Raw genomic sequence first — 13521 nt, forward strand, 5'->3', positions numbered from 1 at the left:
ACTATAAGGACTTGACAGATCTTTTTTCTTTTATGGCTTTACAGGAAATTCAGCAAAGGCATCGTCTCGCCAACTCGATCTCCTCTTACTTGATCAAACCAGTGCAAAGAATAACTAAGTACCAGCTGCTTCTAAAGGTAGAACAAACAAAATGTACACTGCTCCATCTTACAACTTTTCAAAGTCTGTACACTTTCAAATATTTGACATAAATCAATGTATCTTCTACTCCTGCACATTTAAAAAAAAGTGTCTGTAGGCTAACAATAACACATCTTACTCCAAATTATCTCTTAACAGTTTGATGTAATAAATTATTTATTGTGTAAAAAATCAGGAAAAGGAAATCTTTACAGAAGACCATGTCCTTCTTAATTGCCCTGAAGGTACGCACACACCAGGACATGTGCCAGGGCTGCCATATTACTGTTGACTTATCCAACTGTAGTGCATACATTCACAGGCACGTATGCGCTGTTCAAATGTTTTAAAACATCCGCTACCACGTTGTTAATGCACAGAGAAACAGTATTGTTTGATGATGACATCCTCTGTATTGATTTTTTAATTTTTTAATCATTGCTCAAAAAAATCCACAGTTTTTTTTTAAATAAGTGTGCTTGGTTTCTACATAATAATACGCCTTTAGTACAACATTATTTTTTCACTTAAAACACACCGTAGCAAAGGAAATTCACCAGTACAAAAACATATTAATTTTCAGTGGTAAACTTCCGCAGGTAAACAGCAAAATGATGAACATAAGCAACTGCACACCAATCGGTGCATTCAGTCAAGAAACAAAATTCAGCCTCATAATTGAGAAAATGTAATGAGCAGGGCACACTGCCCTTAAACACCAAACATGCGCTATGCGTAGGGCTCCACAATCAATTGGAGGCCCTGTTTTGCTTGAAAAAGTGCATGTTAAATGTCAAATAACGATTTATACTGCTAATACTAATACTGCAAACATATTCCTGTCATTGATAAGTATATAATGCTCTAGTGGCACAGTGTAATATTGCTTATCTCATAAAGCAGAAGGTACTGAGTTCAAATCCTGGTAGAAGTACTTGTACTAAGGTTTATAAATACCGGTATATGTTTTAATGATGCTGAAATTTTAATTCTGCACTGAAAAAAAATAATAATAGTAATTTATTTCCCATTAAGTTGTTTTAGTTTTAGTATCAAACATGCATTTGTTTGATAAAAAAGTCAAAAAATTGTTTCATATGAATAAAAAATATGTGAAAACATTTTGTAATTAGGAAGGTGGGGGACAGGGGGTCTCCAAAAAAATTCTGCTTAAGGCCCCAATTATGCCTGTAGTGTCCCTGCTAATCTGTCACAGCACCAGGTAAGAAGACCAGCTCTCATTTAGTACACAACATGAATATTTAAGTTTAAACACTCCTAATACAATCCATCAAACTTGCATATTTGTTCATATAACCCATACAGAATATTAAAACAACTTGGTCTGTCTCATTTCTCTATGTTTATTTGCGTGTCTGTGCTCCCTGCATTGTTCACATGATGAGGCGTTCAAATACACTGCGTACATTAAGTAGGCAAATAGGCTCTCAGACACCAATGTAGTTACGCTGTTTTAATTTTTTTATTCACGTACCCCAATGACAATTTGCATACCACTGTTATGGGAACCTTGGCCTTACAACATATAAACATATTTATTTGAACTACCACCTCTGTTTTATGTTTTAGGAGCTATTGACATGCTGTGAGGAAGGAAAAGGTGAGATCAAGGATGGTCTGGAGGTGATGCTGAGTGTCCCCAAGAGAGCCAATGATGCCATGCACCTCTCAATGTTGGATGGTTGGTTGAAACACACACAAATGTATCTACAAAACCCAAAACCTGTGAAGATGGCACGTTGTGTGAATCGTAGATAAAAACAGAATACAATGATTGTCTAATCCTTTTCAACCTATATTCAATTAAATAGACTGCAAAGACAAGATTCTTAACGTTCGATCTGGAAAACTTTATTTTTTGCAAATATTAGCTCGTTTGGAATTTGATGCCTGCAACATGTTTCAAAAAAGCTGGCACAAGTGGCAAAAACGACTGACAAAGTTGAGGAATTCTCATCAAAAACGTATTTGGAACATCCCACAGGTGAACAGGCTAATTTGGAACAGGTGGCTGCCATGACTGGATATAAAAGCATCTTCCATGAAAGGCTCAGTCATTTACAAACAATTTGTGAACAAATACGTGAGCAAATTGTCGAACAGTTTAAGAACAACATTTCTCAACAAGCTATTGCAATGAATTTAGGGATTTCACCATCTGTCTCCCATTGAAAATGTGTGGCGCATTATGAATCCTAAAATACCACAACGGAGACCCCGGACTGTTGAACAACTTAAGATGTACATCAAGCAAGAATGGGCAAGAATTCCACCTGAAAAGCTTCAAAAATTGGTTTCCTCAGTTCCCAAACGTTTACTGAGTGTTGTTAAAAGGAAAGGCCATGTAACACAGTGGTAAACATGCCTCTGTGCCAACTATTTTGCAATGTGTTGCTGCCATTAAGTTCATGTATATTGGCCAAAAAAAAATTAAGTTTCTCAGTTCGAACATTAAATATCTTGTCTTTGCAGTATATTCAATTGAATATAAGTTGAAAAGGATTTGCAAATCATTGTATTCTGTTTTTATTTACAAATTACACAACGTGCCAACTTCACTGGTTTTGGGTTTTGTACTTTTTCTATTATGACTCTTTAAAAAAAAAAAAAAAGAGGGTGGTGACAATGCACTTTTCTTTGTTTTTAAATATGATTCATTTCCTAAAGTGAACAAAATGTCACATAAAAGAAAGAAAGAAATGCAATTTCTCTCCCTGAAATGGCGTCACGGTGATTGAACACAAATGACTCAAGTGTGACTCAGCAGGCAACTGGCCACCCACATACTTGCACAAACTCTAAGAAAGAAAGAATCCAACTCTCTTTTGTCTTACTACTTTCAGGGTTTGATGGGAACCTTGACTCCCAAGGAGAACTCATTCTTCAGGAGTCCTTCCAAGTTTGGGATCCCAAAACACTCATCCGAAAGGGTCGTGACCGCCACCTTTTCCTCTTTGAAATGTCGCTGGTTTTAAGTAAAGAAGTGAAAGATTCAAATGGACACAGCAAGTACCTCTACAAGAGCAAACTGTTTGTAAGTGATACTCAGTTTCATGCTTAGACTACATAGTTTCAGTTAGTTGCTAATAGGGATGGGTACCGAATTTGATACTTTTATAGGCTCCGACCGAATTCTGTCAATACGAACGGTTATCGATTCACATAAAATTAAACAATGCCATATTTCGATACCTTTGTTGCACGTGACGGGCGGAAAGGTGGAACAGGGGTTAGTGCATGTGCCTCCCAATACGAAGGTCCTGAGTAGTCCTGAGTTCAATCCCGGGCTCGGGATCTTTCTGTGTGGAGTTTGCATGTTCTCCCCGTGACTCCGTGGGTTCCGTCCGGGTTCTCCGGCTTCCTCCCACCTCCAAAAACATGCACCTGGGCATAGGTTGATTGGCAACACTAAATTGGCCCTAGTGTGTGAATGTGAGTGTGAATGTTGTCTGTCTATCTGTGTTGGCCCTGCGATGAGGTGGCGACTTGTCCAGGGTTTACCCTGCCTTCCGCCCATGTGCAGCTGAGATAGGCTCCAGCACCCCCGCGACCCCGAAAGGGACAAGCGGCAGAAAATGGATGGATGGATGGATGGATGTTGCACGTGACGTCACGTCCGGTTGCAGACTCAGCCACCTCAAACACTTGGTGGGCAAACAAGCAGTCAAATAGCATTCAGAGAGGACTCAGTTGGACTGACTCTAGGTAATGCTACAATTTTCAACGCCAACAGAGCAAGTATGCCTGACAGAAAAAGCTCAAATTTATAGTAATTCTTCACTTTTCCAAAGTGAGCTAGCTTGATGCTAATCTATGACTTTGCCATGTACATACTGATTAGCCGTTTTACATGGTGATTTCAACAACTTCAAATTTGGTAAAGAAAACTACAACTAAGTTGCACGTTACACATTACTTTTTGTCCAATAAGTACAATAAATACAATATGGACACTTTATAGGGTGCAACAAAACACTACTCCCTGACTAGATAACCCACCTTAGCCTATACACCAGACCTGGGCATTCTGCGGCCCGCGGGCCGCATCCGGCCCTTTGTGCGTCCCTGTCCGGCCCGCGTGAGGCCAATTATAAATTACAAAATACATTTTAAAAAGTATCTATGTCGAGTGTGCAATACAACGGTGCTGCTTTTGTTTTGAAAATCGTTATTTGTATTACTTCCGTGTGGACGTATGCGTGATTGTGAGTGAATGTGAACAGCTGCAATCATTTATTACAAAATAAAGTTGAAAAAACATCTATGTCCTGCGCGCAATACAACTGTGCTGCTTTTATTTTGAAAAGTATTATTTATGGGCGTGTGTCCGTGTGTAACCTGCGAGTGAAGGTGCACATGCAGCGACAAGTGATGCACGGTTTACACCCGAGACGCCAAAAAGAGAAAAGTTGATGAGGAATGCCGTGTTTTCAACAACACATGAACTGCAAAGCAACGTCCCCTCACCTAAGGTGCGTGCCTGCGCAATCGCGCACTGCTCAAGCGTCCGCTGCGCGCAGCAAGTATATGCCGCGCACCAAATCAAATCCCATCTGAATTCTAAACAAAATAAACATATTTATTCTATGGAATTTTGCAATGCAACTTTGAGTGACAGTGACAACAAGCGGCCCTAATGGTGTTCGTCAACACCGTTCAATTGAACACGTCTATTGTAACGTCTATCGAGATGCTTCGAGGACAGGAATTATATCGATCACTTTATTGAACAAAACTGTTTATATTCAGACATAACCACACCAAAAACATGAGTAAAACAATTCTATCTCGAAAAACTAGTCATTTTCTGCCGTACAAACCAGGCCAAAACCAACTTGTCATCTGTCACCAACACGCATAGCACTAAACCACTGGTGCGTTTAAGGCCACACAAAAAGTCGGACAACTCAAACACCACACAAAGTTACACTATGACTCCTCAGTCATACGTGTGCTTATTTTCCTGTCATTTATTATTAATGTTAATTTATATATATTAGTCATGGAATGCTGTTACACACACTATGTTGAAGTATTACTATTATTATTATTATTATTATTATTATTTATCTTACGGTATATATCAAAAATAATATTGAGCAAAATTTAATTGAAATATTGTCGATGTGGCCCTCCAGCAGTGCTCGGGTAGCTCATGCGGCCCCCGGTAAAAATTAATTGCCCACCCCTGCTATACACTGTGAACGTCTTGGAATTGTAACTGCATGCAAAGTCTAAAGTCTACTATATACAGTAATACTTACAAATTACTTACTTGATTCAAATGTCAAAGGTACACATCCCTAGTCGCTGGGTCATTGTGGTTTTCACTTCAATGTATTTGTATGTGTGATGTTCCTTTTCTCAGACGTCAGAGCTTGGAGTGACAGAACATGTAGAGGGCGACCCTTGTAAGTTTGCCCTCTGGGTGGGTAGAACTCCGACCTCGGACAACAAGATCGTGCTCAAGGTGCAGTATTAGTAGAATTCTCATATACAGTACAGTGGTACCTCAACTTAAGAGTGTCCCAATTTGAGACTATTTTGAGAGAGCTGTCTGGTATACTTTAAGTTGCAAGCAAAAAATTGAAGTACAAGCATCGCCGCCATTAGTCGACATAGCAAATGCTAGAGTTACACATCTGGTCTTACTTTCTAGCATTATCTTAAAGTACCAGTAGAGTGGAAAACATGTTGAATTTATATGCTTAATTGTGTTTCATTGTATCTATTAAACCCTATCCAATTGTATTTACCATCCGGAAAGTATGTGAAAATACCGTCTAAACATCACAAAATGCCACAAATTCAGTCCGCCAGTTTGAATATCTCGCTCCAAATATTTTCGGCAATTTCCATAGTTTATACATCACTGGAGTACCGCTTATGCACTCTGACCATATCAGCAGATCAGTCATACTGGAAATGCGCAAAAATTGGAAATATATGTGGTGTTTACCAATCCCAATCCTTATGTAAGACAAGAACACATATGCTTGTATTTTTTTTAATGCATTTGAAATCATAAATAAATAGCTAACAATTGAGTCAACACATCGAGGGTCCTCTATTGCGCCCATAAAACTCTCTAAAAACATCCAGAAACCGCAAACAATACTCCTTTTACATGTAGTGACCTGAAAATTAACCAAATATGAGTGATATTGTTATTTTAATCGCTAATGCAAACAGCTTATTTTAGAGGCTCATTCATAGGTGTGAGCTAATGCTATCTTACGCTGCTATTGTTGACACACTAAACCGGCGGCTACTTTTGCTTCACCTCAAACTTGCTAAAAGTAATATCTAGATTATAATTCATGCATTTCTCACCTTGGAGTAGACAAATGTGGCCATGGACAGAGAGGCTGTTCGACTTTGACATCACCCTAGATAGCGAAAAAGACGCTAGCTGCAGCAACTTTTTTTTAACCCTTTGTGAGGATTTCGATTGAATCTTCATCTAAACGGGATTATGTGAGCATCCCGTTGGTCGCCATCCCAGCGAGAGTGGAAATTGTACAGTAGGTGTTTGTTTTATTATGGTTTATTATGTTTTAGTTTGTATGTTTAGTATGGGGTTGCCAACTTCCTGAAAAAAAAAAATAGACACCTTTTTGGCAGGGCCAGTGTTCCACAAATATGTGCTACCTTATAAGAAAAATGCAGCCATTTGCGTAATCCAATAGTTATCAATATAACTAATGGACTGATTTGGATACAATTTTCAGAAAATGTCTGAAATAGATCTTGGAACAACTGCTTTTGTAGTTTTCATTATTATTCATACAGTATATAAGGTTATCAAAATACTTGATGACATTCATTCTGTCACCATACAGTATAGACCAGTGATTCTCAAACAGTGGTACACCAAAGAATCACTTAATTAAATTTTGTAATGTTACAGTTTTATTTTCCTGTATTCAAACCCACTGTGACTGTTCAAACTGTGTGCAATGTTACAATATACTTGATAAATAAAACCTCTGCCTTCTACTGTATGCTACTGTATTTTAATGTTGGTCTTTATGGTGGTACTTGGAGAGCCAAGTGTTTTCTGAGGTGATACTTGGTGAAAAAAGCTTGAGAACTACTGGTATAGACAAACAACCAGCTATGCATTTTAGGTTAATCAAGGTTTGTACCGTCTTTGTTTTGGTTTATTTCCTGGTATGTAAAATAATGCTAAAAATTATCCACAATATAGCAACCTTTTTTACCTTAATTGCTATGGTTATTTTGATGCGCATGCTGAGTAGCGTTGGGTAGCAAATTTTCACCACTATCAGCGTGGTGATTGATTTGGCCTTTGCTTTTGTGTTCTCATCTGTTTTCTTCCGGTATTTATACTGATTGATAATGGTTTTTGATTGATAATGGTTTTTGATTGATAATGGTCTTATGTTACTAAATACGGGACGATTCCGTTTTTCAAGAGACGGTTGGCAACCCTAGTTTCACATCTAGCAATGCTGCTAATACTACAGTGTTTCAATAATGCTGCATCCGTTTAGCACCAAGCTTCTAAAACTTATTGCCCATCCTCCTTGTGTTCTGGCTCAAAGATTTAAGGTTCAGGATCATCATTTTACTCCAAGTAATCAATCAATCAATCAATCAATGTTTATTTATATAGCCCTAAATCACAAGTGTCTCAAAGGGCTGTACAAGCCACAACGACATCCTCGGTACAGAGCCCACATACGGGCAAGGAAAACTCACCCCAGTGGGACGTCAATGTGAATGACTATGAGAAAACTTGGAGAGGACCGCATATGTGGGTAAAGCAATGGATGTCGAGTGGGTCTGACATAATATTGTGAAAGTCCAACACATCAGCGAAAGTCCAGTCCATAGTGGGGCCAGCAGGAACCATCCCGAGCGGAGACGGGTCAGCAGCGTAGAGATGTCCCCATCCGATGCACAGGCTAGCGGTCCACCCCGGGTTGGGAGCAGAGTAGAGAAGAAAAGAAAAGAAACGGCAGATCAACTGGTCTAAAAAGGGAGTCTATTTAAAGGCTAGAGTATACAAATGAGTTTTAAGATGAGACTTAAATGCTTCTACTGAGGTAGCATCTCTAACTTTTACCGGGAGGGCATTCCATAGTATTGGAGCCCGAATAGAAAACGCTCTATAGCCCGCAGACTTTTTTTGGGCTCTGGGAATCACTAATAAGCCGGAGTTCTTTGAACGCAGATTCCTTGCCGGGACATATGGTACAATACAATCGGCAAGATAGGCAGGAGCTTGACCGTGTAGTATTTTATACGTAAGTAGTAAAACCTTAAAGTCGCATCTTAGGTGCACAGGAAGCCAGTGCAGGTGAGCCAGTATAGGCGTAATATGATCAAACTTTCTTGTTTTTGTCAAAAGTCTAGCAGCCGCATTTTGTACCAACTGTAATCTTTTAACATAGGGAGGCCCGAAAATAAAACGTTACAGTAATCGAGACGAGATGTAACGAACGCATGTATAATGATCTCAGCATCGCTTGTGGACAAAATGGAACGAATTTTAGCGATATTACGGAGATGAAAGAAGGCCGTTTTAGTAACACTCTTAATGTGTGTAATCATTGTTGTCTCTCACAAAGTTTGCTTGATTAGCATTGTTGTTGATGGGGAAGGGATCTTTGGTTCCTAATGCTACGTCACGGATCACGTGACTGGCTTGCTCATTAACCCTAAAAATGGCTCGGGGTTTTCTGTGAGATTGATACTATTTTGATTATATCTATTTATTTGCAATCTTTGGAAGTCTTTTAGTGTCCTAAATCAGATATATACTGTATGACAATACCTTCAATATAAAAGCAACTTGTTTTTCCACTCTACTGGTACTTTAAAGCTAGAGATCGACTTTGTTTTTAACCATAGGATAGAAGAAAGTGAGTGTGAAGGACAGTGCTGGAAAAAAAGAAGTAGGTTATATCTATTGAATTTAAAAAAAATAATAATCAAAAACATGATCGAGCGTGTAGCCAACTTGGCGAAGCAGACCATGAGTACCTTTATGTCTTCAGTCCACTGCTTCCAGTTATTTTCTGCTTTGTTACAGTAGCATCACATTTGCTGCATCATTATCATACAAACTAGATAGTTTGCACACTGTATAAGAATAAATTATATACAGCATGCAGGATCTGTGACTGTGTTCATATTTGTTTGTCGTGTCTTTTCCCTGAATCTTCCAGTCTATATATTTACCGTCAGTGCGCCGGGTGTCTGTTTCATTGCGTAACTTGTGATGACAATGAAAACCTGCTCCTTATGTAACATGACATTGCAGCTTCAGAGTTGCTGGTGTCAAAGTGAAGGAGGGAGATGGGGATGTGTCACTGACTGTTAATTGGACGCTGACAATAAATGACTTTCTAAAGAAAGCTGAAAACTGAAAATATTTAGTTGTTCTGTATGTTTACAAATGGCTGAATTTTCCAGATGTGTATGCTTTAATCTGTAATTGACTTAAGCTGATGCTCTCTTTCAGGCTTCAAGCATTGAAAACAAGCAGGACTGGATCAAACACATTCGCGAGGTCATTCAGGAGCGAACGGTCCATCTGCGGGGTGCTCTGAAGGAGCCCATTCATATCCCGAAAGCCACCACAGCCAAACATAAAGGCAGACGGTAGGCTAACAGCGCGCCACTTGTTTGTCGTGCTCATTATGACAACGGGCAGTAAAATAGCAACCGTTTTCTCCCATTACCACAGCTGGACTATGTTTTAATAAAACGAGCAATGCAATGAAACTATTTGGGTTTATCCACATGCAGGGATGGGGAGGAGCTAGACAGCCAAGGAGATGCAAGCAGTCAACCTGACACCATCTCAATCGCCTCACGGACATCCCAGAACACACTGGACAGTGATAAGGTAGAGAAACACACCGCCGTGCTCTATATAACGGATTCAAAGTAGTTGACCAAAATCTCTTTCAGGAGGTTGTTGCACAATTGTTCCAATTACAGTTGCACCTAGTGACGGGTCAAATGATACTGAAACATTGATGCTTTATGAAACACCATGTCCATCCAGACCTCCACGTGTGTGTCACTTCAAGAAGAAGCGCTTCTTTCGACTCACAAGTGACAGCTCGCACTAAATGAAGTCGTAAGAGTGACGTGCCTCGTTTGGCTTCAGTTTTCATCGCCGTCTTTGATCTAAATCAGTGGTCTAAAACGCGTGGTCCCTGAGCCATTTGCGAACCACAGGCCCATATGTTGTGCCCCTCTACTTAACTTCATAGTTTAGTGCAGGGGTTCGTTAACTTTTTTATTTGCAGGCTTCATTGGGCTAAAGAATTCGACTGGAGGCCGAAAGACAGCTGCATGTTTTAAGTTTCAAGTTTAATTTATTCAGACATTTAAACATTTGACAGATAAAGACAGGACATTTTTTTAACAAACATATACCGGTAGTCTGAAATGGAATAGGCAGAAGCTAAAGCTTATTACACGTATTCCAGTGTATTTACAAAACAGAAACAGAAAAAACTACCAATGTCTTATGCATGGAGTTGTACATTATTTTGTTTTCTATTAATCACAAAAGTTAAAATTAAAATAAAGAAAAGTTCCATCATGTTAATTTTACATTCTTAGCATCTATTCTCAACATATTTTTTTATAATTGATTTCTTCAAAATAATTTTATATTTTATTAAAGTTTTACCATCTTTTAACTCTTGGTCTAACTTAGTCCATACATTAATCCCAACAAAAGACACACAATGCTGCTTTGCACTCGTTCTCACGTATGTTTTTTTTTTCATTTCTTTCTTTCGGAAATTATAAACACAGTCTCGTTTTTGAAACAAACCCTGAATATGCACTGGTAACTTGTTATTGTTTATGTTATACATAACGTATGTTGTCTTAAAGTCAACCAAATCCTTCAATTTTAGTGCTTTTAATTGAATGAAATGGTCATTTGTATGTGCCCTCTAAACCATGTTATTGACAATGCGGATCACTCTTTCTTGAATGATACTAATTGCATTAAGATTGGTTTTATAAGTGTTTCCCCACACTTCTAGGCCATAGGTCTTGTAAGGGAGAACCAGGGAACAGTATAATATATATAGGTTTTTCTCATTGAACAGTTCTTTGATTTTAGATTTTATTGCAAGAGATTTACATAGCCTTGCCTTGATATAGTTTATATGGGGCTTCCAACTGAGCTCATTTTGTATAAGCACTCCAAGAAATGTTATTTAATTCACTCTTTCTGTCTCAGTATCATTTATTTTCAAATTTCTACATACATCAATGGCACAATTTTCTAAACAGTATACATTTAGTTTTGTTTAAATCGAGAGTTAACTTATTTTATCGAAACACTTTTTTAACAATAACAGTTATTTTTTCACTCTATCTATTAATGCTTCTAGGTTGTTACCACAACAAGTATTTTGGTGTCATCAGCAAATAAAATCAAATGTTATATTTTTGAAACTAAACAAAGATCGTTAGTATACATAAGGGACAAAAAAGGACTCAACAGAGGTCACTGTCAGCAGCTGGGAATCAGTGCCATTGATGTGGACATACTGGGATCTGTTCTTCACAAAGTCTGGAGCCAAGAAAAGGCCTCTCCTCTAATCCCCTATCCGTACAATTTTTTGAGTCGCAATTCATGATTCACTGTATCAAAAGCTTTGGTGAGATCTAGGAACCCTTATAACAGCATATTGTTTATTGTCTATGGCATTTGATATTTTTTGTACAAGGTCCACTAATGCTAAGGTAGTGGTCCTTTGGGTCTAAAACCATACTGCTGTTCACAAAGAATATTTTTTATTTTCTATATAATTGAATAGTCTTTTATGGAATGTATTCTCCAAAATCTTAGAAAACTGTGACAGCATGTAAATGGGTCTATAATTAGTGAATTCCTGTTTATCACCAGCCTTGTAAATAGGAATCACTTTTGCAGTCTTCTTTCCTTCTGGAAAAACACCCGATTGTAAAGAAAGATTACAAATGTACTGTAAGTGATTGGTTCGACAACACATTCAATAATTTATTTTAATACTGACATGTCCAGTCCATTCCAGTCAGCAGACATCTTCGTCTTGCAGTTTTTAACAACTAAAATTATTTCATTTTCATCAGTGGCTTGAAAAATGTAGTTTTATCAGCAGTTGTCATTTTGCTTAGAGCACCAACTTGATTAATGTTTATAATTTCACAATATATACACACACAAACATATACAGCCTACACACATATATACGTGTACATATACTGTATGTGCATACTGTACTAACATATTATTATATAGATATATAATATAATACATATATATATATATACACACACAATGTATATACAATAATACCTGGGATTTATATAGCGCTTTTTTAAGTACCCAAACTCGCTTTACATGTAGAACCCATCATTCATTCACACCTGGTGGTGGTAAGCTACTTTCATAGCCACAGCTGCCCTGGGGTAGACTGACGGCTGACAATATATATGTATACAGTTCTGAAGTTAGTGTAGTGACAGATATTAAATATTATTAAAAATGTCGTAATGTGTGATAATTTTAATAGCAATTGCATAGCGCCAAATAAGGTAAATGTTTAATATCTAGCTCCTATTCCTATCTGCTCAGCTATTCGTTTAAAAAAATTATATACTGTATTTGCTAAATATTAATTTTATTTGCAGGTTAAATACATTTACGTTATTTGAACCCTCAGTGGACAAATTATGACTTTTTTGTCCTAACAATTAAATGTGTGCTGTATTTTTGTGCTGTATGTTTGTTGTATTACTCCATTATACATTGTGTTTCCTAAGAGGGCTCAATTTTTTAATTTCAATCTCCAATTCTTTCACAGGTGTGCGATACACCAGCAGTTATTGCACAATACCTCAATGCCAAACAGGATATACAATTATTTCATTTTTCAGAGGGCATACAATCATTTTGGATCCTTTTTTTTTGTTACTTTTTTTTGGCCAAATCTTTTAATCAGCTTCAGCCCTAAACAAAAATATCAAACACAAAATGTTTCTTTTTTTTAACCCTTTAAAGGGCTTTTGGTCAAATGATGTCACAGTTTTTCAGGCTCAAAAGGCCTTCAAAAGGGTCAACATTTTAAAAAAATTACATGTTTGATATTTTTGTTTAGGACTAACGTGTATCGAATCCAAAATGCTTTTACTCCCTTAAAACTCCAGTTTGGTTTTGAAGATAATTAAAAGTGAATCTCCCCAGAGGGTTAACCAAGCAGATGTAGGATGCAAATTATGAAACGCTTAACACATTATCAGTGCCGTGTCAATGCAGCTATTGAGTGTGCCACACACTCACTGAGATGTCATTTACCCACCACTCGAAGC

At 37.7% G+C, this 13521-nt stretch overlaps 1 protein-coding gene across 5 annotated transcripts in view; it reads left to right on the plus strand.

Annotated features, from left to right (window-relative positions):
• The window catches only part of LOC133660186 (triple functional domain protein-like), a 251212-nt gene that overhangs the window by 192336 nt on the left and 45355 nt on the right, over positions 1 to 13521 (plus strand). For all 5 annotated transcript variants that reach the window (XM_062063430.1, XM_062063425.1, XM_062063427.1 and 2 more), the window contains 6 exons: positions 45 to 137; positions 1732 to 1843; positions 3006 to 3196; positions 5531 to 5632; positions 9656 to 9795; positions 9943 to 10042. In XM_062063430.1, coding sequence (XP_061919414.1) covers positions 45 to 137; positions 1732 to 1843; positions 3006 to 3196; positions 5531 to 5632; positions 9656 to 9795; positions 9943 to 10042 — 738 coding nt within the window. The remainder of the gene's footprint in view (positions 1 to 44; positions 138 to 1731; positions 1844 to 3005; positions 3197 to 5530; positions 5633 to 9655; positions 9796 to 9942; positions 10043 to 13521) is intronic.

The sequence above is a fragment of the Entelurus aequoreus genome, linkage group LG11 (genome assembly GCF_033978785.1).
Source record: "Entelurus aequoreus isolate RoL-2023_Sb linkage group LG11, RoL_Eaeq_v1.1, whole genome shotgun sequence".
NCBI lineage: Eukaryota > Metazoa > Chordata > Actinopteri > Syngnathiformes > Syngnathidae > Entelurus > Entelurus aequoreus.